The sequence below is a fragment of the Rhinolophus ferrumequinum genome, chromosome 19, assembly GCF_004115265.2.
Source record: "Rhinolophus ferrumequinum isolate MPI-CBG mRhiFer1 chromosome 19, mRhiFer1_v1.p, whole genome shotgun sequence".
Lineage (NCBI taxonomy): Eukaryota > Metazoa > Chordata > Mammalia > Chiroptera > Rhinolophidae > Rhinolophus > Rhinolophus ferrumequinum.
Genome location: NC_046302.1, coordinates 22,904,397 through 22,928,929, shown reverse-complemented (window position 1 = coordinate 22,928,929; position 24,533 = coordinate 22,904,397). Strand labels below are relative to the sequence as shown.

At 35.0% G+C, this 24,533-nt stretch overlaps 1 protein-coding gene across 3 annotated transcripts in view; it reads left to right on the top strand.

Moving 5' to 3' along the window:
• CHST9 (carbohydrate sulfotransferase 9) overlaps window positions 1-24,533 on the top strand; it is a 247,558-nt gene that overhangs the window by 20,260 nt on the left and 202,765 nt on the right. For 2 of the 3 annotated variants that reach the window (XM_033087654.1, XM_033087652.1), the window contains exon 2: window positions 20,926-21,136. In XM_033087654.1, the coding sequence (XP_032943545.1) occupies window positions 21,031-21,136 (106 nt within the window). In that variant the 5' untranslated portion in view covers window positions 20,926-21,030. Of the gene's footprint in view, window positions 1-20,925; window positions 21,137-24,533 lie in introns of those variants that run through there. The other variant, XM_033087656.1, reaches the window with a different exon arrangement.

The window sequence follows — 24,533 nt, the reverse complement described above, 5'->3', positions numbered from 1 at the left end:
TGGACCCTCTTTTAAAGGGATCGCCTGATTAGATCAGGCCCACTCAGGATACTCTTTTATTTTGTTTATTTATTTTTGTTGTGTACAACATGATGATTTGATTTATGTATACACTGTGAACTGATTACCAAAATCAGGTGAATGAACACTTCCGTCACCTCACATAGTTAGCTTTTGTGTGTGTTTAACATTTAAGATCTACTGTCTTAGCAAATTTCAAGTATACAATAAAGTATTATTAACTATACTCACCATTAGGGACATTACATCCTGAGAACTTATTCATCTTATAACTGAAGGTTTGTACCCTTCAACTTTCCATTTCCCCAACCCCTTAGCCCCTGGTAGCCACCACTCTACTCTCGTTCTATGAATTCAACTTTTTTTTTTTTTTTTAATTCCACAAACAGTGAGATCATGCAATATTTGGCTTTTTCTGTCTGACTTATTTCACTTAGCATGAGGTTTATCTATGTTGTCACAAAAAGCAGGTTTTCCTTCTTTCCCATGGCTGAAATAATCTCTCTTTTAATTCAAAAGCAATCAATTAAGGACATTAATCAACTCGGCACAATTTATTTACCTTTTTCATATATTTTGTGTTAGAAGCAAATTACCAGTCTTGTCCACACTTGAGGGGAGGGGGTTTTACAGAAATGCTCCCATTTGGGTTCGTCTTTGAATTCTGTCTACCAGAGAGATTTTGACTTGAATATTTAACTCCTTACTTGATGTCTCTGCTTCGTTCTGTCATAAATATCTAAAATTCAACATGATCAAAACTAAACTCTTTATTTTCTCCTTTGAAGATGTTCCCATCACATATCATCTCAGAAGTTAATTTCAAGTTCTTTCCCTTCTTTCTATCTCTACTGCCATTACCCTGACCCAAGTCATCCCCGTTATCCATATTTGTAGACTACAACAGCCTCCTTCCTGGTTGCGTTCTTCATTTGTCAATCCATTCCTCATACAGCTGCTGCAAGAGTGATCTTGACACATAGATCTGATCCTTTCTCTACTCTTATTATAACCGTTCAGTAGTTATCTGTTGCTCTTTAGAATTTCCCTCACAGACCTGATAGGATCTTGCCTAACTTTCCAAGCTCATCTTAGACCACTTTACTTTCATTCATTAAGCTCCAGCGGTACTGTTTTCTTTCAGTTACTAGAATACGCTAAATTCTTTTCTCTTCCAGAGTATTTGCACATGTGTCATTCTATGGCGATCTCGCTACCTTCACTGCCACAAGTTTGTATTATGACTAGATCCTTCCTATCCTTAAACATCATCTCTTCAAAGATGCCTTCTCTGACCAACATGTCTAAAGAAAGTCTGCTGATTCTAAATATCAATATTCTTTACTTTGCCCCTTGCTTTTAGCACTGGTCACACTTTGTATTCATATATTTATTTTGTTCTAACTTGTTTTCTTGCATTTTCCCGGCTCACTTTTGTGTCCTAGTACCTAAACAGTGCCTGTCAAATAATAGATCATCAAAATACATTCGATCAATGACTAAGGTGTTGCTATTATCATTGATAATAGGCTAGAGAAATTCAAAGAAAGCTTTATGGGAGAAGTGGGCCTTGAGTTGTCCATTTGTAGGAGTCTGAAAGGAAGAAAGTGCCATGACAGATGGAGCAAAGAGCAAAAACAAAGTGGTGGATGTAGAAATGGGCACGGAGTGCTCAGGAGTCAGACCAGAGAGGAGGCTTCGTGTTGGGGAGTAGCAGGAAATGAAGTGCAAAGGTATAGTGACCACTTTATGAAGAGCCTAGAAGGCAGACAAAAGAGTTTACCATCTTAGGTTAAAGTGTGTGTGTGTGGCTTTTTAAGCAAAGGAAAAACATTTAGTAAGCAATATTTGAGAAAGATTAGTCAGGCAGCATTAGTTGTATTGACTTGAGGAGGTTTTCCGGAGATAAGTCATTTATTCAAGAGTCTTTTTTTTCATTTATTCAACAAATATTTATATTCCATTCACCATGTCTAAGGTGCCTATGTTTGGCATAAAGGTATCATGAACATCACTTCAAAGATTTATCCTAAAGAACAAACAAGGGCCAGCTTGAGAGTGGTGGCGGGTCTGAAAAAGAAAGCGAAGAATGTTTGTGTGCTGAGAGACAAAAGAGAATGCAGTTAGTTCTTGTGAATTAAATAGTTTGGCCTGTTTTGAGTGTAGAGTTTGAGGTAGAGGTATGAGTGATAAAACTAAAGAAGTGATCAAGAGCTAGATCAGGAAGAGCCTTGTTTGTCATGATAAGACATTTGGGTCAGTTAAGAAGTATGAGGAGGAGTGGAATTTACAAATGGAAATGTCCGATAGGCATTTAGAAATGTGAGACCAGAACTGGTGAGTTATTGGAACTGGAGCATGGGTTAAACATTTTATCTTTGAAGAAATTAGATCATTTCATGGGTGACAGAGCAGAGAAAAGAAAATAGAACTCCAAGAAAGAAAAAAAGAGAAATCAGTGAGATTGTTAAAGGTTGAACAAGCAGAGATCACCACAGGAGTCTGGAATGTAAGACTTTTCAGAATGGTCAACACATCAATGACACGAAGAGGTCAAGAACTCAGAGAAGATATTGTGCAATTGCAAGAAGGAAATATATATATACATATATATGTATATATTCCATAAAATAGGAAGTTCTCTGTGATTACCTAGAAGACCAAATGTCAGCTAACCAGAATATTTTCATTGTGGATGTCTACTTTGTGAGTACCTTACATGTAGGTAAATGATGTAATAATGTCAATGTTGGAAAATAGGATGTTTTCATAAGGCAAATAGCCCCTTATATCCTAGTTAGGCTATCAGTTTATTTAGTCAGCTCTGACTTTTGGTAACTAATAAAAAAGTAAATTAGCTCATTTTGAGCAATTTTTAATAAGTTTCATAATGTTGGCATCATTCTATGTAAGTTTTATTTGAAAGGTATACTAAAGTTTAGTGGAAAGAATACAGTTTGGAGACAGCCAACACTGAGTTTGGATTCTGGCTCTTCCTGTTATGAGTCATGTGAACTTTCACATGTTGGTGTTTACTTCCCAGTCTCTCAATAATATCCACATTTTAGAATCTTTTGCCCTCCCAATATAGTGATAGTATTTTGTTTGATACATATTCCATGTTTTCAGAATCATGACTATGTAAATGTTATCCACAGCTTAGCCATGTAGTTTAATTTAATTTTTATCCTTTCCTTAATTATCTATTTTCCCTGAAGTTAGTAGTATCTTGCTCTTTCATTTACTTAATGTTCTGAGTTATTTTTTCCCACTGATTCAGGCAAACTCTTTGTCATTGGTTAAATGTTCAGACAAATCAGCTATCTACAGTTTTAACTTTCTGAAAAGTTTCTCCCAAGCCTCTGTCCTCCAATTTGAACTGCTTGCCTTGTAGTTCCACAGCTGTCATCATTTCATTACCATCTAGTTATTTCTTTTATCTCTCTCCTTTGCTGCATGTATTGTTTTCTGTATTTTATTTCTTCTTCTTTTCTTACTCCCTTGCTTTGTCAGTTCCTTCTGTGGCTTTTTGGGAGGTAAAGTTTTTTGAGAGCTTGTCTGAAAATGCTTATTCAACACACACACTCGATTGAGACTTTGGTAGCATTTAATAGAATTTTAAGTGATTTTAGTAATTTAAGTGAATAGAATGATTTTTACTTCAGAATTTTGAAGGAATTCTTGCTCCTTTGCCATATTCTACGAGTAGATTCCAGTGTTGCTGTTGACAAGTCTGATGTCATTCTGATTCTTGATCCTCTGGATGTGATGCCTTTGTTTGATCCCTTTCTTTCTCTCGGACAACACATGAAATCTTTTCTTCATTCCTAGTGTTCTGGAATGTCAATATGATGTCCTTCAATGTGTTTATTTCTTATTCAGTGTGCTAAATACTCAGTGAGCCCTTTAAATTTGGAAACTCGTGTCCTCTAGTTCCCTGAAATGTTCTCAAATTGCATCACTAATGCTCTCCTCCCTTTTGCTTTCTTAGTTCTCTCTGCCTGAAACTCCTATTATCCATATTTTGAATCTCTTAGATTAATCCTATTTCCTGGCTTTTTTTTCCATGTCCAATTTTCCATCTCTTTGTCCTTTTGCTCTACCTTCTGAGAATAGTTACCTTAACTATTTTTCTAATTTCTTTTCTCTTTATCAAATACAGGATCCCATCCTGCTTTAATGGAACCAATAGTTTCTCTTACCTCTCTAAGAATATAAACTATAATTCTTTTGATTTTTGTTGTTGTTGTTGTTTAGTTAATTTTTTTCCCCCTGTTCTTTGTTTTGCTTCTCTTCTGGTTATCTAGTGTCTTCTCTCTTGCCTTCCCTCTTCTGGGAAAGCTAGTGCACCTTCCCTGGGTTTTACAACACACAGTATCTTCCTTCTTTTTGATGTCTATGGAATCACTTTGCATTTATGACCCTTTAGGTTGGTTATCACTCCTCTGCCTGCATGTCATTTTCTAAAACTTTATTATTCTCTCTCTTTTGTAACCATGTCTCCTCTTCCCTTATCTATATCTTTGTAAATACTTCAAACAATTAAGTTCACAAACTCATCCTAGAAAAAGTACTACATACCTCATTGCTGAATATCACTATGGTCACCTTTGAAGTACTCCCCTTGGGAAGCTATGCACCAACACCAGTGCCTAGTCCACACTTCAAAGCAGTTTTGGACCTCTTCTTCTGGAATGGCCATCAGAGCTGTTGTCATAGTACCCTTGATGTCCTGAATGTCATCAAAATGTCTTCCTTTCAATATTTCCTTTATCTTTTGCTAAAGTCATTGGGGGCCAAATCAGGTGATTAGGGAAGGTGTTCCAATACAGTTATTTGTTTACTGGCTAAAAACTCCCTCACAGACAGTGCCGTGTGATCTGGTGCATTGTCGTGATGTAAGAGCCATGAATTGTTGGCGAAAAGTTCAGGTCATCTAACTTTTTCACACAGCCTTTTCAGTACTTCCAAATAGTTAACTTGGTTAACTGTCCAGTTGGTACCAATTCATAATGAATAATCCCTCTGATATCAAAAAAGGTTAGCAACATCATTGCAACAAGTTTGTGAACTTAGTTGTCAGACCTCATATTTATGCCAAAAAATGTACACACATTTTAAGAAAGGGAAATTAAATTAAAATCGTAATACTCAATGTATACCATTAACAAAAGATGAATACAAGTCACATATGAACACTTCCACAATTACAAGAGGTGCTCAAAGTGGTTACTGTCAGCATCCACGTACTTCTGATTACGGCGAATTACTGCTTGAGCAACGTTGACCAAAGTGTCCACTTATATACATTTTTTTGGCATCCCTGGTATTTTTAGTTTCTTTGCTTTCATTTTAGAGGCATTTGAGGAGGGAATAAGTTAATTCAATCTGTCTCCATTTAACTAGAAATCTTCTTCACTGGTTAGTTAATTTAATTAAAATTAACCAATGCAATAATAGCATTAAAAGCATCACTAATTATTCATAATTTCGTAGTATCCTTCACAGTACTTTTTTTTAACATGTTTCTTTGGACTTCCTGCTTTTTTGTGTATTGTTAATATTGAGTTATGTATTATTCCTGCTTTCTTTTTTGGCAGCATTTCAAGCTTCCCAATATATCTATACTTATTTTAATAACTACCTTTGGCACTTACTTTGATGTTGTAATATGAGCACTATTTTTGTGGTGTGTTCTTTGTAAATGCCTTATGAGCTGACTATATGATTTTTGTCAGGAGATATTTTTGCAGATTTAATTTATTTTTCTTTTTAAACCAAGATTTGTAGACTAGCACCTTTCCTGTTTTAGCTCATGTTATTTTTCTATTAAATGGTTGCAGGCTAAGCACAGATGGGCTAGAATATGAAACAAGAGGAAAGAGAGGGAGCACATAGGAGAATTTAATAAATATTTGCATGAGATCGCTTGAAGCCAGCCATGAGAGCTTGGCTCACAAACTTTACAATCCGTAAGACACAGATTGCACTCATTTTAGAATATACACATATTTCTAGAGTTTTATGTTACCCATAGAATTTTACTATTTTTTGGAAAGTGGTATTATCCTTTCTATAAAAGGTATTATACAATAGCAATACATCAGATGTATGGATAATATATAATGAAGGAAAAAGAAAATCAATTTTCCTTATAGGTATTGACTGTCTAGCTAATCATTAATAGAAATTACTACCCAACATATCTGGTATAAGTAATCAGGATAGTCTATAAATAAATGCCTTTACAAGGATTTTATTCTTATTCTGATGAACAGAAGAGGGAAATTAGAAATAAGGAAATGTATAGGTGACAATATATAAAAGACATTTCATCTAGGTAACAACCAGTAACAATAATAATATTAAAACAATCTATGTTTTATTGTCTCAACATATAATACTAAGTTGAAAATATATCTAGACAATTTGTTGAACATAGAGCAGTGCCAAAGTTGTCTAAATTATTGATCACAGAATTTGTTGTACTAGAGTAGCCTTACCTACTTAACATCAATTAAGTATAGATATTGCTATTTTATTGTAAAACATAATATTCTAAACCCAATGTGAGCCATTCTGTTTTATATTGTAGCTAACATTCTAATTTGAACTGCTGCTTCCTCATAAGAACTAAGTGGAAAGATCAAAATGACTTCCTAATAGTATTTGCCTATTGTCTTTTAAATGCTGTCCAGTATTGTCTTGATTTTTAATAGTCACACAATCCCAACCAACCTTAAGGAGGACCAGAATGTGAAATATACTGTGTGACCAGATGGGTCAAACTGCAATATTTAGCAAACGGCTGCCATTTTCACTTAAGATATATCATGAATATGTTTCTATTTCAAAGTTGAAGTCTTGCAAAGTTTGTAGTCTTGCAAAGTTTTATTTTTAAAATTTCTTTCTATTTTTCGATTAGAATTGACAGACAATATTATATTAATTTCAGATGTACAACATAGTGATTAGACATTTCTATAACTAACGTAGTGATCTCCCCACTAAGTCTAGTACCTGACCATACATAGTTATTACAGTATTATTGACTATATTCCCTATTCTGTACTTTACATCCCCATGACTGTTTTTATAATTGCCAATTTATACATCTTAATCCCTTCACCTTTTTCACCAATTCCCCAAACTCCTCCCATCTGGCAACCATCAATTTGTTCTCTGTACCTATGAGTTTGCTTCTGTTTTGTTTGTTCATTTATTTTGTTTTTCAGATTCCACAGATAAATGAAATCATATGGTATTTATCTTTCTCTGTCTGACTCATTTCACTTAGCCATAAAAAAGAATGAAATATTGCCATTTGCAACATGGATAGATTATTTTAATTATTCATCTAAAATATCAATGTTTCATTTACATAATATTTAATTGCATGCCGGGTTTTGTTAGTTTTTTGAGCTCTTTTGGAAGTAGGTATATTGCTATGAAGCTTCTAAAATTCTTTCTCTCACTCTTGTATTATCCTATTTTTGGATGTATCACTTTTGCAGTAATAATGCTCCACAAACTTACTAGATTTTGTAATTCTTTTATGTATTGGATTATCTCCCTGAAAGGAAACCCCTGTTTTCAGTTGACATGAAAACCCATGTCCTGCTATCACTGAATCAGAAAACAAAATTTTAAATTAGCATATATTGCTCATTTACATAGTACCCAAAGTACATCATCATTACAATTCAAGTGTATATGAATAACATTTGTATATGTACACAACTATCTTACTCTACTATACACCACAGGGAAACACACATATTTTTCCTCTTCTGACACTTCATACTAATGGTTGAAATAGTAAATTCTTGTCTTTCAATTCATCTCCTCAAAATCCTTTGGTCCTTTTTGATCTTCTCTCGATAATTTCCACATTGACCAAAGCATCTTTTCTGGTCTCACCTTTTTCCATTTCTTTCTTTGTTTTTGTTTTTTTTTTTTTTTTTTTTTTTTTTTTTTTTTTTTTTTTTGTGGGGGACATATTTCATAGTTAACCCTCATGTCTACTATTCCTTAAATCCTTTTTTTACATGTATTTATGAAACACGTTTTATTTACTGCCTACATGCAATACTATCCTATCTTGACTTAATTACATTTGCTTTGTGATATGTTTCCTACGTACTTCACAATGCTTTTTACAAAGTTTTTTTTTCCCCCTGTTGTTTGGACCACAGAAAACTGCTAAGGCTTTAACCTGTAAACTGTTTCATTCTCCCATTTTATCTGTGGGTGCACTGAAGTATAGCCATTATTTTTATGGTCCTGATTTTCATAACACCATCCAACTATTCAATCATGCTTGGATTATTGTATCTACTTCTGAGCCCTGAATTTAAAGAAAAACATTCACAAATGTGAATGTGTCTGGAGGAAGATGATTAAATTGATTGAATGCTCCTAAACCATGTCCCGTAAGGAATGGCTGAAGGATTTTTGTATATTTATTGTTTCCTGGAGTAAAACAATATTAAGGGTAGACAGGATAATTGTCTTCAATAGTTAAAAAGTCTGTCATGTAAAGGAGAGAACAGATTTATTATAAGTTCTTCTGGAAGGCTCTAGTAGAACCAACTTGTGCAAGTTATGAAGAGATACGTTCAAATGTGCTCTGATGGAGAACAAAGATTAAACCTTACTCGTTTGGCTTTGCCTGGCGTGAGGCCTTAATCATATTCAGACTTAATGGATGTTTATTGATTGGATTGAGTTGGCTTGAATTGAAAGAATAAAGGTCTAACAGTAAAAATCGACTGTCTTCTGAAGTAAAAATAGCCAATCTTTCAACAAATAATTATTGATTAACTATAATACAGCTATCCCAGTGCTGGTCATTTCGAATGTAGAAATATTAACATCTTAATATTATAGAACACTTCTTGGGGCCAAGTATTCTTGTAAATATTTTTTATGTATTGACTTATTTCACAGCATCCTTCCATGGTAGGTAGTTTTATTATCCCCAGTTTAGATGTGAGGAAACTGAGGCACACAGAGTTTACATAAGAAGCTGTGACAAAAATTAGTCACCAAGCTATGAGTTGAACCCTGGCAGTTAGGCTCCAAAATCTTCATATGTAACCACAATACCCCACACAGTAGTGTAGTATATATGCAGTGGGGCATATAGTTTGTATGTAATACAGCATGACTACATACTTAGCTTACACTACAATAAACTGCCTCCAGTAATGAAAGACAAGAGGATGTGCATAAATGAAAGGACAGATGGATTTTTGGATTGGAATGCAATCTAGTCACTCCTGCTCTGAGGATTTCCTTCCCAAAGGCTATCCTTTCTCTTCCTGAGTGCCTGTGGTCTTCCTTACCTTTAGTCCAGTCCGCAGTGCCTCTGGGTGATCTACCCAAAGTGCAGACATGGTCATTCTACTCCCTGCAAACCTGTCTATGGTTCCCCAGTGTCCACAGGACAAATCTAATCACCTTAAGTTGATGCCAAGGCCCTCTGTTGTCTCTCTCCACCTGCACCTCTCACATCATCTTTCAGTGAACTGGGCATCAGACTATGTGGTTATGTGAGCTAGTCCTGCAGATTTTTTATCTGGGAAGATAACAGTTATTGTGGGAATAAAATTAAATAATCAATATAAAATGGTTAGAATACTGCCTAGAATGTAATAACTGCTCAATAAATGTTATTATTACTTCCATTTATTTCTGATTGTCCTGCTCAAATTGCTATACCCAAAATATAGCTTATTCCTTAGCTACCTTATAATTGCTTTGCAACAGATTGAAAAAATAAAGGATATTTATTGACTTTCCTGATTTACAAATTCAGAAGCAGAGTAAGTGTAGTCAGGGTCTAGTCACAGCTTTTCCTCTGTTTCTCTGCAGGTTTCTCTCCTTCCTCCTTGCTGCCTTGTTTTTTAGACTGGCTTCCATCAGGGCAGCCAGAAGGCTTCCAGCAATAGCACAAACTACGTATGTGCTTTCTTATTCACATTCATTGAGAGAGAAAATACCACTTCCCATGAACACCAAACCAAAGCTCTACGCTTTGTTCAGATTAGGTCACCTCTGAAACAATCACTGTGGCCAGGGAAAGCCTGGGTCACCTGGTGTAGTGGACTGACCACCACCCCCATCCCCACCACCCCCACCCACACAGCCCCCTGAAAAAATATGTCCACATCCTATATCCTGGAACCTGTGGCCGTATCTGAGAAAAACGGTCTTTGCAGATGTAATTAAGTTAAGGATCTCAAGATAAACTCATCCTGGGTTATCTGGGTAGGCCCTAAATACAATGATAAGTATCCTTATAAAGCACACAGAACAGAAGGCTATGGGAAGTTAGAAACAGAGATTAGAGCCACCAGAAGCCAGAAGAGTTGAGGAAGTTCTCCCCTCAAGCCTCCAAGGGGAGTACACCCGTAACTGTGCCTTGATTTCAGACTTCTGGCCTCTGAAACTGTGAGAGAATAAATTTCTGTTGTTTTAAAGCCACCAAGTTTGTAGTAATTTGTTATGACAGCTACAGGAAACTAACACACCTGGCCATTCCTGAACCAGCTTGTTTGACAAAGATTGTAGAATTAAGTACCCTGATAGGATTACACTATTTTGGGCCTTTTGCTGGAGCTGAACGTGGGGATAATCTGTTCTAAACTGGATAGCTTTCACACAAAGGAGAAGAATGGATAGCATGGAGACAGCAAGCATCCACTTGAATATCCTTTAATTTCACTTACTTGCAACCTACCAGTGTCTATTGGTTATACCACAATTGATCCAAATCATGACTGGAAGCCATCTTTTGTCTTTTATTTAATTTCCTAGATTACATTATTAATTACTACAACAACGAAAACTCAAATTATGTCATTGTACTTGTGAACCCCCTTATCTCACCTGACATAATCATTGCTGTTAACTCCTTTAAGGCATTTGAGACAATATCACTCAAATTACCATTTTCTTCTACCACCATGGCCAAGTCCCAGGACTCCAAAAATCTTTTCAAGGACTTCTTCTATCTTCATAGGTCCCTGTAATAAAATAGAGTTTGATGCTGTGTGTATCTTATGTGCCACTTTCCGTGATTCTGATGATTCCTGACTCGCATGTAAATACATACTACAGATTCTTGTGACTGTGCTTAAACCAATGTAAAATACAACACTATTTTTGTATCATCCATATTTAACACTGAAAGCTTTTAACGCTTTGAAATTTTTAGAATGGGTAACAAGTGAAGATGAGGGTTGAGATGAGCAAACCATTTAACAGTAATATCTGTTTCTTTCCCCATCTCTAATATAAAAAAATGTTTGCAAGACCTTTGGTTTTAGTCTGATGCAGTCTTTAAGGATAGACCATTTTGCTTTCAAAAAAAACCTCTACATTGAACACTAGAATATAAAATATGATTTAAAACTTTTACTAAATCAAAGACTTTAATGGCAAAGCCTTGTCATGTTGATTTTTTTAATTATAATTATACTTTAATTACAATAGCAAAAAGTAGAGGGTACCTGTTAAATAAATTATACAGGGAATCACAGCAACAAAATGTATAAGGAAGCACCCATAAATTAGTGTCTAGTAAAAGAATATGTTTCTATGCTCTGTGTGACAAAACATATTGAACAGTTGAGCGATTCCAGGAATAGAATATGAAACAGTATACTTGAGAAACCACATGGAAAATATTTGAAAAGATCAGTATTATCCTACCTATTCACAGCAATTTCACAAACTGTCTTCCTTTAAAATGTTATTTTATAATAGAATTGAATGTACTACCTTAGTTTTCTTTGCTGCCGTAACAAATCATAGCAAATTTAGTGGTTTAAACAGCTCAAATGTATTATGTTACACTTCTGTGGGTCAAAAGTCTGACACAGGCTAAAATAAAGGAATTAGCAGGACTGCATTCCTTTTTGTAGCTTACAGGTAGGATCTGTTTCTTAAACTTTTCAAGCTTCTGGAGGCCACCTGCATTCCTTAGCTCATGGTTCTCTTCCTCCATTTCCAATGGCTCCAAAGCTAACAAGGACAAGTCATGCTCGTATCACATCACTCTGACTTCCTCTGTTGCTTCCCTTTTCCACTTTTATTTTTGATAGATCTGTGCAATTCATTTAATAGCATAAGATAGTCATTAAAGGAATGAAAAGTACATCGCTGGGACATACCAGCCAACAACATGGGTTGCATACTAACTTCAAGCTGCACATTAAGTTTGTTGAAACTATAATAATTTCAGGGCCTTTTAAATTTTAAGAAACTGGGGACGCTTCCTTTTTTTTTTTTTTCCCCATGTTTTTAATAAAAGCCATTCCAAAATGGGACATGAAATTCTGTACTTTTTTTAGTTCACGTTGAACAATTGAAACTGATTTCTTAGCATCTATCACTGCATATATAATCTCTTTTGGGGAAAATACTAAACCTAAAGACCAACCCTGAATGTGATAGCCCAGGCCAGATGGCTCTCTCTTCTGGCACTGGCTGTTACACCTTAGGTTGCAGGGAATATCACTCATAAATGTGCTACAAGGGTCACAAGGTTTGTTGTGAGGCAGTGAAGTCTCAATGCAACCCCCCCTGTCACCATCTTCACACCCTCCCTCCTCACCGCTGGCCCCTTTCCTTCATCAGGGACTTTCACAGTGAGGGGGGTATATGGGACCTGCCCTGGCTCACACAAAAGCCAAAACAAATCTTGGAGCATGTAGTCTACAGCCCCAGCCACTTTCATGACTTCACAGTCATGACTTTTCCCCAAACTGATTTATAAGTAAATGGGGCCTGTCTCTAAAAGTGCTGCCAAGCCAAGGATTTAAGGGCAGATATTCTTTTCAGAGCCCAAGTAGGGGCAGGAATTTTTCCCGGCCCCACGTTTATCACAGCCACTTCACTGAGACCCGTCCCCTCGCATCCCTCCGGAGAGATCACTGAGGCAGGGACAAATAGATACCCCTCCCCATCAGGCAAGGCGTGGAATAAGCAAGAAAGGCCCAAGTGGTGCCAGGCCGAGGTCTGGAATACCAGGGCGGAAAGGATGCGCGCAGGGCAGCCCCTCTTCCACTTTTAAGGATCCAATAATCACATTGGGTCCACCCAGGTAACTGGGAATAATCTCCCTAGTTAAAGTCAGCTGATTAGCAAAACCGTCATTCCGTCTGCAGTCTTAATTCCCCATTGCCATGTAAAGTAACATAGTTATGGGCTCCAATAACTAGGAAGTAGACCGTTCGGGGCAGGCCATTCTTGTGCCTTCCACAGGTACCATTGTCAACTACCTGGTTTTGAGAAATTGTTCTATGGTTATGTAAAATGTTATCATTGAAGAAAGCTGTGTAAAGGGTACTCAAGGATTCTGTACTGCTTTTGCTACTTCTTTGTGAGTCTAACATTATTTCAGAATAAAAGTTTATACATTTTAAATCATGTTTAAAAAAATTTAAATTTTTTTGAGGATTGGGTGAAAATATATAGAAATTGCTTATGAAATGTCAAGACTTGCCCTGTAATAAAATGGATAAAAATAGGGTTATTTAACTTCTAAAATGATAAATATTACACATTAAGTAATAGTAAGTAAAGGTCACATTCTTCATTCAATTAAAAGTAATTCAGTCAAGATTTACCGTTTTAGGGTTATTACCACATTTTACAATTACTAAATAAGGTGGGTACTATCTAGGTTTCTTTCTCTTTAAATAAAACACTGTCCATAATTGACTAAATAGCATTAGACTACATACCACATTTTAATTTCATTATGGTTGATAGAAACAATATATTTTTTAAATGTTTATGTGCCCACAACACCTATCAAATAAAATTCTAAACTCCTTAACCCAGATTACTAAAGTGCTTTATAATTTCACACTGTTTTTATACTTTTTCAAAAGATCACATTTTTTTTCTTAATGTTTGATAAAGCTGTCAGATACATAGGGCAGATTTTATGTCCCATTTGTACAGATAAATAAAATTAAGTCTGAAAAGTTTACATGGGGATTTCTGATCAAGAGTGGAAGTATGTTTATGTTTTGGAATTCTAGTCTGCTCCCCAAACAAACACATGGAAGATGACAGAGTAGTTAAAACTATGTAAGACATACTGAAAGGTTTCAAAATTTAGCAAGAATTTTTTTAATGTAAAAAAATGCTAAAAATTATTTGTTAAAGCAACTCTAATTTATTTATAAGAAAGGAAGAAAGATATGGATACTCAAGTAGAAATTGTACCGTAAGTATGAAGCATTATGATTAAAAATAAATCCATGACAAGATATATCATATTGAAATTGTGGGCAGTTCTGAAACTATTAAACTGACAACTGACTTCTTGTCATTATCAACAAATGATAAAAGACAATGAATATTAATCTTCAGAGTTCTGAGAAAAAATAATTTTAACCTCAATTCATACTCAACTATCATTCCAGAATGAAAACAAAAATAAAATAATTTTGTACATACAAAATCTAAGATAACTTGATGCTGACATTTACAAGGAAAATATTTAATTCTGTAGTTCAATAAGAAAGAAAGTCACCTTAAAAAGATGTAGTATTCAAAAATAAATACTGAACACAAAAGACTGATAAAATACCAGTAAATGTAATTAATTATTTAATCATTAGTAAGTATTTCTTTTAAATGATTAAAATTAAATAAAAAATCTCAAACATGATCAGGCTGAGGAAATAGTATTCAATGAGTGGTTAAAGCATGCTAAAATTTTTGTGAAAACTGAATACTTTATTAGAAAATTCTGTAGTTAGGAAAGTATTTTTTAATTTAAAGTGCTGCTTAGCTAACAGAAATAAAATCTATACATTCAAAGAAAGCAGAAAGAGGAACAGAGAGGATTACATAACTTTTAAGAAACTGTCTAGCAGAACTAGGAGAAAGAAACTATTTAAAAAGTAAAGAAGAGACACAAATTTATCTAACTTAAATTATAAAATATTTAGAACTGTATGACAATGAAAATACTACATATAAAAACATGTTGTTTGCTGCTAAAAATAGTTTTCGTAGAAATCAATGTCCTTATATGTATGTTTATATAAAAGAAAGCTCATGAATTAATTTTCAGTTCAAAAATTTAAAAAAAACAATGGATATCCCTAAAGAAGAAAAGAATGAAGAAGGAAATAAAGATAAAAGAAGAAATCAATTGAATAGAGAACAAAAAAAAATAGAGGAATTACAATATACTTTTAAATAAAACAGACAAATCTCTAACAAAAATGATTAAAGGAAACAAGAGAAGAGGCACAAGTATGTAATATTAGGAATGAAAATGGGGCTATACGTACAGCTAAAAAAGAGATCTTTAAAATCATGAGAAAATCCTATGAACAACTTTGTGTTTATAAATTTGGAATCTAAAAGGAAACTATATTTGTATAGGTAATATAATTTTTTAAAGCTGACTCACAAAAGTTAAATGAATAAACAAATAACCACTAACAAAATTAAATCAGTAATCAGATTCATTTTTCATCCTTCATATAGGCCCAGAAGTTTGTACAGATATATGACATTAGGACAATAGAACAGAATAATGTCTAGATACAATAACACAAAAATATAACAAAATCATTTAAAGTCAATAGTAAAATGATAAAAACTACTCAATAAGTAGAGGTATTGGGCAACTGTTATCCAGATGGAACAGATACCTTACAATGTACACAAAAATAAATTCCAGGTGGATTTCATCACTAATTATGAAAAGCATAGCTTTAAAACTTTGGAAGGAAACAGAGAAGGATAATTATATTATGTGAGGGTAAGGAATATTATCTTAGAAAATTCATAAGGAACACAAACTGAGCTTGACATCACCCATCTCTACCCTCTGGTTTGGGAGGTTCACTGGACTGTGCAGCATAAAGGGCTCCCGGGTCCCGGGTTTTGTTAAATGTGAGTCACTGATAAAGTATAAGGACAGCAGGACATTGAGGATGCCATAGTGATTCTTCTGGTTACCTTAACACATGGCTACAGTGCTCTGTCTGTGTCCTTGTGCAATAGACAGTAGTTCTCAGCCATCCCTCTCCTTCTAGCCCCTTCACCAGGCTATAGGCATAGATCTATTTCATTTCTTCACTATTAGAAGTGTTGCTGTCACTTGTGCTTGGGTACTGCCCTATCCCTTGTTGGTTTCCCAAAACCCTCACCACATCTTTGTAAACTGTCCCAAATAATTTTATGAGTGAATATATCACGTTTTTGTCCCCCCCCCAAGACTCTAGCTGATAAACAAATCAAGAAGGAAAAAGTGATAAAGGTTTATTTAAAACTTCTACACAATGGAACAACCATGCAAAAGAAGAGAAAGGAAGGGAAGGGGAAAGAGGGGAGGGGAGAGGAGGGAGGCGAGGGGAGGGAGGAAGGAAGGAAAGAAAGAAAAAGTCACTGGAAAATTTTTATAATGCTCATAACTCACAAAGAATTACCATCCAAAATTCATGGAGAACTACAAATCAATAAGAAAATGGGGAAAAGATGAAACAGGAGAGTCATAGGAGAGGAAACTAGAATAGCACAAAGAAAAAGAAGAAGAAACAAACAGGGAATTACAAATTTTCAATTCCTACACAACGCCTGAGCCTGATCATATCTTTTCCTGCCTCCTGAACCCCTGTGGGTTGAGAAATGGGTGGGAAGCAGTCAGGTGCCTGAAGCAGTCAGGACAGAGTACTCTTTCTGGAAGCTTGTCTGGGAACGATAGCAATAGGGCAATCGCTGGAGGAATTATAATGGAAGAAGTCACTGGGTAGAGATTCAGGATAAGACCCAGGCTGGAGAGGTGTTGATGACGCCATGTGTCACAGCATTCTGAAAGACATGGAGGCAAGAGCAAGGACTCCTGGTCATCAGAGATAGAGGCAAAGCGGGGTGGACTGGAACAGGTGATAGTAAACTTTGTGAGGGGCAGTAGTAAATTAAGGAGGTTCATCCCTGATGGCCTCCTATTGCTCAGAGAGTTGGAAAGAGAATGGTGTAGTTGCTGTGGGAGAGGCAGAAGGCAAGGGCCGCTGAGGTCCTGCGGAGGTCGTGGGTAAGGATAGGTGGTCCCTTGACTCTGGAGTTTTTCTACACCAAATTGCATAATTTGGTCCAAACCGACCTTCCATAACTTTCTGCCTAAAATCATAGGCTTCTGCCAAACTGGACAATTCATAATTTCCTCTTAAATAAATTACCTCCATCTAATAATTTATCACTAAAGTCCCAAAATGCTTGTGTTAGTAACCATACTTATTTAAAATAAGTTTTTCCAGTTTTATTGAGATATAATTGACTGACATACAGCTCTGTATAAGTTTAAGTCATATAGAATAATGATTTACCTATATTGTGGAATGATTATCATAAATGTAATTAACATCCATCATCTCATATAAATACAAAAAAAAGAAGAAAAAGAAGGAAAAAATTATTTTCCTTGTGATAGCACTCTTAGGATTTACTTTTAACAACATTCCCATATACCATACAGCAGTGTTAACTATCGTCATCATGTTGTACATTACATCCCTACTACTTATTTACCTTATAGCTGGAAGTTTGTACCTTTTGACCAAATTCATCTAATTCCCCAACTTCCCCATAACCCGCACCTGTGGTACTCACAAATCTGATCTGATTTTCTATGAGCTTGTTTATTTTTTGTTATTGTTTTGCGTTTTTTAGATCCACATATGGGTGAGATCAGACAGTATTTGTATTCTTGTCTGACTTATTTCAGTTAGCACAATTCCCTCAAGGTCCATCCATGTCTCAAATGGCAGGATTTCTTCCCTTTTTAAGGATGAACAACATCCTATGGTATACATATATCACAATGTCCATTCATCAGTCTATGAATACTTAGGTTGTTTTCATGTCTTGGCTATTGTGAATAATGCTGCTATGAACGTAGGGTGCAGATATTTCTTCGATGTAGTGTTTTTATTTCTTTCAGATACATCCCCAGAAGTAGAATTGCTGGATCATATGGTAGTTTTATTTTTGTTTTTTGAGGTACTTCCATACTGCTTTCCATAGTGGCTGCACCAATTTACATCCCCACCAACAGTGTACAATGGTTCCCTTTTCTCTACATCCTCACCAGCATTTGTTACCTCTCTTGCTGTTATTGTTGTTGCTAGCCATTCTAACAGGCATGAAGTGGTATCTTATTGTGATTTTGATTTGCATTTCTCTGATGATTAATGATCTTGAGAATCTTAAAAACATAAACTGTTAAAGTGTTGAGGAAGAGATAATGGGGTGAAACAATTATTTTTATATTTCTTTTTGTAATTGTTAGGGATACATCAGTCACTGTTGAGTACCTGTTGGATTCAAGGTACTGTATTTATGAGCGGGGAGAAGAAGGAGTTGTACAAAATACAGGAAGCCTTTAACCGTGGAAATGTATGATGCTTGTACATTAAATAGCATTATTCCAAGTAATTTCAATCTCCAGTAGTCTGAACTTTTTCCGCGGGCATAAAGGTAGATGTATGATCTCCAAATAGGTGTGTTTTCCCATCACAAGTGACCTTCAGGTTTGCTTAAAGCAATACTGCTGCTCCTACTGCCTCACCTTTGTTTAATGAGAGCTATTTCCTAATGCCAACGTCGGGTTAATGGACTGAGATGGGAGGAAATCTAACGTATCTCTCCGTTTTACACCAGATTGCCTTTCTGCCTTGTGGCTTTAATCACTCAATCCTACTCACATCTGCCATAATAACAATTATGGGTTTTCTACTGACTTCTTACCCAGGAGGATATGTCAGAGTATAACAACATCTCCTGCAGAAAGGAAGGGCAAATTCTTAATCTTTTTCCAGCATCATAGGTAATAATTTTCTTCCGCAAAGCCCCAAGGAGTACTTCTTTTGGCTTTCACACCCCCCATTCCCACAGGTCTGTGGCTCGGTTCTGATTTATGCATTTTCTTCTATCCTCTCTCTTCTGAGGTAAGTTTTAATTATGTAGACAGATTGTAAAAGTCTCTTTCTTCTTGTAAACAACCATTTCTTTGTTAGCAAATTTTGTTTAACTGGTTTCCTCCTATCTGAATCTTCTTGTATACCCAGGAATTATCTGTTCGTTGTTTAACTGTAGCATTAAGAGACAAGAAAGCTGGCTTCCCTTGTAGCTTTCTTTGAGGGATTCAGTCTTGGAACCCCTCAAATTGCAAATCTTCCTTTAGAATGGTTTTTCATTGCACGTTTTTGGAAAGCCCCATACTATTTTAATTTTGAATCAATATAAGAGCAAAGTACCACCTATCAAACAAGCACTATGGTAATACTCTCAGTTCTTTTACTTATTTGCACACTTCCTCTACTCTCAAAATCAAGAAATGTCTGAATTCCTTAAAAGCACTCATGAAAATGTTAGCTGTTGTCCCTTCCTCAGGGGACTCAGTGAAGTGAATTGGAGAAAGTTCCTCAGGTAATTCTGACCAACAACTGCTCTTACTCTGTTCCCTTTGTGTATTAGTCAAAACATAAACAAAACAATGTATTTATAATGTGACTTTTGTTGTTTTTGCATGAACACATTCAATTATTGGGTGAATTTATTTTTTCTAATCAAGAGGTCACTCTACTACATTCACTTCTAATTCTGACCTCATAGGTTACCTTTGAAGCCCAATGTTTGTGTGAAAATTGGTTTTGCCAAGAATAGCTAAATATTATCCTTTAACCAGCCTAACAATTTTCCATAGCAGTTTTTAACTTTTACCTGGCACCTCACCAAACATCTTACAAAGGCTAAATTAATATTCTCCCAGAAATTTTTGCAGCAGATATGGAGGGGAAAGAGAGAGAGAGAGAGAGAGAGAGAGAGAGAGAGAGAGAGAATTTTTAGACATAACAGTATGTGTTATGTCTTCACATTGAGGAAACATTTATTTATCTCATCCAAAGAGTGGGTGTGCTCTACGGCGAAGGAGCAGAGCCGAGGTCTTTGGCTTGCATTAGATACAAAGCCATGACCTTGGCCTCATTTACCAGGCTAACTATGTGAGCTCATATTTGCTTGGCAGTTCATGAAGAGAAGAGCTTCTTAACTCAGGTTTCAGTGAGGGTTCATAAACAAACTGATATCTTATGCAAGGTTTTGTGGGTGTGTTTATATTTTTCTAAGGAGGCGTTTGCATTTTCATTAGATTCTCAAAAGTGGGTACGACTTTAAAAAAAAGGTTAAGAGTACACTAAAAGAAATTGTTCCAAAGCAAAGTCATTATACTATTTCTTTAAATAAAATAAGCTTTTATTACTGAGATAGATTTCTGTAATCTGAGGTAGCTTCTGCACTCCCATGTTACTGTGGGAGAAACCCTTGAACTCTGACCTTTTAATATGTATCCTTTTATTTCTCTGAGAGATTTTCAATGTACCCTGTAAGTTGGAAAAATCTATTACTGTTACCTGAGAGGGAAATGATAGATTGAACCCTCCATCTGTGAACTTTATATATAGTTTAAGACACGAAGTGATTTTTGCCCTTTATTCCATGAACATGTTTTGAAAAATCCTTTTCAGCAATCCATTCTATTAGTTGTCTTTCATCTCACAAATGTTTAAAGGTAACCTGAATCCTGCTTTACTCTTCACAATATAGGAGGGCTTAAATCTACCCATACTTCACCTAATTATATGTTAGAGTGTTACTTATTAACTGTAGGATAATACATTCCTTAGATAAGATAAAGGTATATAATAGAAAACTGCCACTTTAGAGACACCTACCTGTCTCTTCTGTCTTCAAGGCATTAAAAAGTTCATATAAGTCTTCAGTATTGTTGATATGCTGCATATTTATACCATATATGAGAAAAAATGTCATCAGCAAAGTAAAATGTGGATTTTTAAAAAATTTTAGGTTACTTCATGGAATGAGCACTTAAGAGAATGAGAGAGGATTGAAGCTCTATGGGAAAACAGAGCATGTGGTCTTCAGACATGACGAGAACTGCAGCCATCTGAAATGGTCATGAACCCCAAACAAGTCTTCCTCTCGGTGCTGATATTTGGAGTAGCAGGGCTACTCCTCTTCATGTATTTGCAAATCTGGATTGAAGAACAACACACAGGTAACATGTTGACTTTTTCCCCCCTATCTTAATTAGAATGGCCATTTCCTATTAAATAAGCTGTGATGTTTATAGCTATATAGAAAGTCACAATATTTCTAACAAAAATTAGACACAAACTCTTCTCCTCAGATCCAAAAACAAAGGATGATTATACAATTCTGATGGGCATTTGCTTGATGACTTGGGACAATATTTGGATTTTTTGTTATATTAGGTGGGAGCAACAGTGGCCTATTAGACCAGCAAGGACTGCTCATAAATAATTTAGCTACTCAAATGTGTAGCATTTACCCTACCTCTGATATGTCCACTAAGCACTGGACACAAGCCTAAAAGGAGTTAAATATACAGCAAGCACCTTCTTTTCACTCCTTAATTTCTGTGTTGATACACAGAATCAATGTGGAAATTCTTTAATACCTTTACTATAAAGCAGGGGTTGACAAACCTTTCCTGTAAGGGAAGAGTTAGAAAATATTTTAGACTTTATAGGCCACGTCATCTCTATCACAACTACTTAACTCTGCCAATGTATCATCCAAGCAACCCTAGATCACATGTAAACAAATAGACTAAGTGGTGTTTCAGTAAAACTTTATTTACAAAAACAGGTGGTGGGCCAGATTTGGTCCAAAAGCAGTAAGTTGCCAAGCCCTGCTATACTTACCTTGTATTTTCCTCATTCAGTTTGCAATTGCTGTACATTGGAATCACTCAAAAACTGTTAAAATGAATTATGTTTATAATGATAATAGGAACTGGATTATGTTTATAGTGATTAAAGGAAATGTTTTAGATCATAGATATATATATATATATATACACATACAGGTGTTGTGAAATTCAGTTGTTTTCCATTAGTAGAAATAATCTATGGCTTATGATCGTTAAGGGAAATAAAGTACAAACAGAAGAACAATTTCTTGTTTCCAATTGTGGCCTATTTTTAAATTATTGTAGATATAAAGCCCTTAAGAATCAATTGTGAAAGATAATTCAATACTGAGTCAGAAATATGATCATTTTAAAAGTTTTCAAATACCTTTCCTTGGTTAATCCTCATAGATACTTTGGATTTATTTCATTTATATAGTAACCCTTGGGAAAAGAGGCTGCATATAATTATTTGCTAGAGAATATGTGACATATTGTCAAAAGTTATTCTTAATTCCCATTACAATTGACATAAACTATAATATTTTCCAAGTTTTCTGTATTACTGCAATAACTTATCATAATAACGTAATATTTAATGAAACCATCTGCAGTAAAATATACAGGCTAATTCCTTCTGCAATACAGCTCTTAGCATAGATTTTGTCACATAGTAAGCCTTCAGTAGGTGTTTGTTGAATGAGTGAATAAAAGAATGAATGAATAGATTGAAAACTCACTGCAGACTACAGACTGGAATGCAGCAGCAAAGGAGAACAAACTCAGAGATCTCATTATTGGGACATTGGCTGATATAGTCTCATGACAAATTTCACCAGAAAAGTATCACAAGTCTCCAATATACAAAAGAGAATATATTAATATATACAGACTAATGGAGAAACGTTCTGATTTAGTCATGTCAGTAAGAAACTACATGATATCTGAAGAAATAGTCAAGTTATATAATAGTGCTTTACATACGTAATGCAGTTTACAAAATGTGTTCACAAGCATTGGTAGCTACAATTTATTAAAAGCTTAATAAGAACCAAGTGTTTACATAGATTTTCTCCAGTCTTCATGATGTCTTACTACCGTGTTTCCCCAAAAATAAGACCTAGCCGGACAATCAGCTCTAATGCGTCTTTTGGAGCAAAAATTAATATAAGACCCGGTATTATATTATATTATATTATATTATATTATATTATATTATATTATATTATATTATATTATATTATATTACATAAGGCTGGGTCTTATAGTAAAATAAGACTGGGTCTTATATTAATTTTTGCTCTAAAAGACGCATTAGAGCTGATTGTCCAGCTAAGTCTTACTTTCAGGGAAACACGGTAGATGTGATATTCTAAGTTTATAGACGAGGAAACTGAGGCTCTGGCAAATAAGGAATTTATCTAGGGGCTCACTTGTATAGGCCCAGTTACAGAGGGAAATCTAGGATTTGAGCACAGGTTGTGCAGCTACAAAGTCCATGCTTCTACCCTAATTCCCCCTAGACTACAAATGAAGCAACTGAGACTTAGAAACTTTAAGTGACTCGCCGAAAGGTACAAAGGTAAGAGTTTTCAAAGTATGACCCATGCCCAGGTTTTCCTACTTTTCATGAGCCCTAAAAGAGCCTCCTAACTAAAAGAGTAGATAAGATAAACATAAAATAAATGCCAAAGTATCCGTACAGATGTTTTAAAATCACTGACTTGGTAAACCTAAGCTATTCACAAGTTCATAGATGTGCAACCTGTTCTGCAAGTTGGATTCTTAATTGAGTTCATAATTTTTCCAAGTTGGGTAATTATTTTCCCAAGTTAAGATGAGGTGATAAAATATTTACCATTTATTCTCTTAATTTTTATGTGTAATCTGCTAGAAGCATTTTCTCTGATTCTCGTTATATCTTAAATGAATTATATAGTAGATCACAATCTATTCATGACAGTGAGTATAAATATTAGAACCAGGATTCCTTTAGATAGCTGTTTTACTGAAGGAAAGGTTTATTATTCTTCAAAAAGATTTCCAGCTGGAGTTTTGCCTTTAAACCAGGTTAGTGCCCTGAGTTGTAATTCCGTTGTTTTCTAGGTAGCCAGGTATGTATGTATTTTGTATGTGTTTCAAGTAACATCAGGAGCATTAGGCATTTTAAAAAATAGTCTCTTTTTAAATCTGATAATATTCAAATGTGGGCTTTGATGTTAAGTTAAAAATTGGTTACTTTAGAACTGTCACTCAAAAAAATCTTGGAAGATGACTTGGTTTTGGTTCCTAAGACCTTCCATAAAAACAGCAGATTTTTTAAATGAAATGGTTTTGATCTCTATATATATCAGTTGTATATGAGAATTCTTAAGTTCTTTTCATACCTTTTATTTGAGGCCTTTAAAATCTCATAAGATATGGGCTATTTTCTATGCCTTACTAATTTTCCTAGGTTCTTCTGTTAAAATGCTTTAGGATTACCAAAAATAAACTTAAATGGTCTGATATGCATAATTCATATTATGAATAAACAAGATTTTTTGGAGGTGAAGAGAAAAAATGTGTGACAGAGAAATTAAATTCTATCTAATTATACAACAAAGAATTCCATAATGACATCCATTTTTCAATACCATTATCAATTAATGTATGCATTTCTTTGTGCTCATTTTCAGTATGTGATGTATTATTATGAATTTTATTTTGTACATTTTTTTCCCCTGGTTGTTAAAGGTAT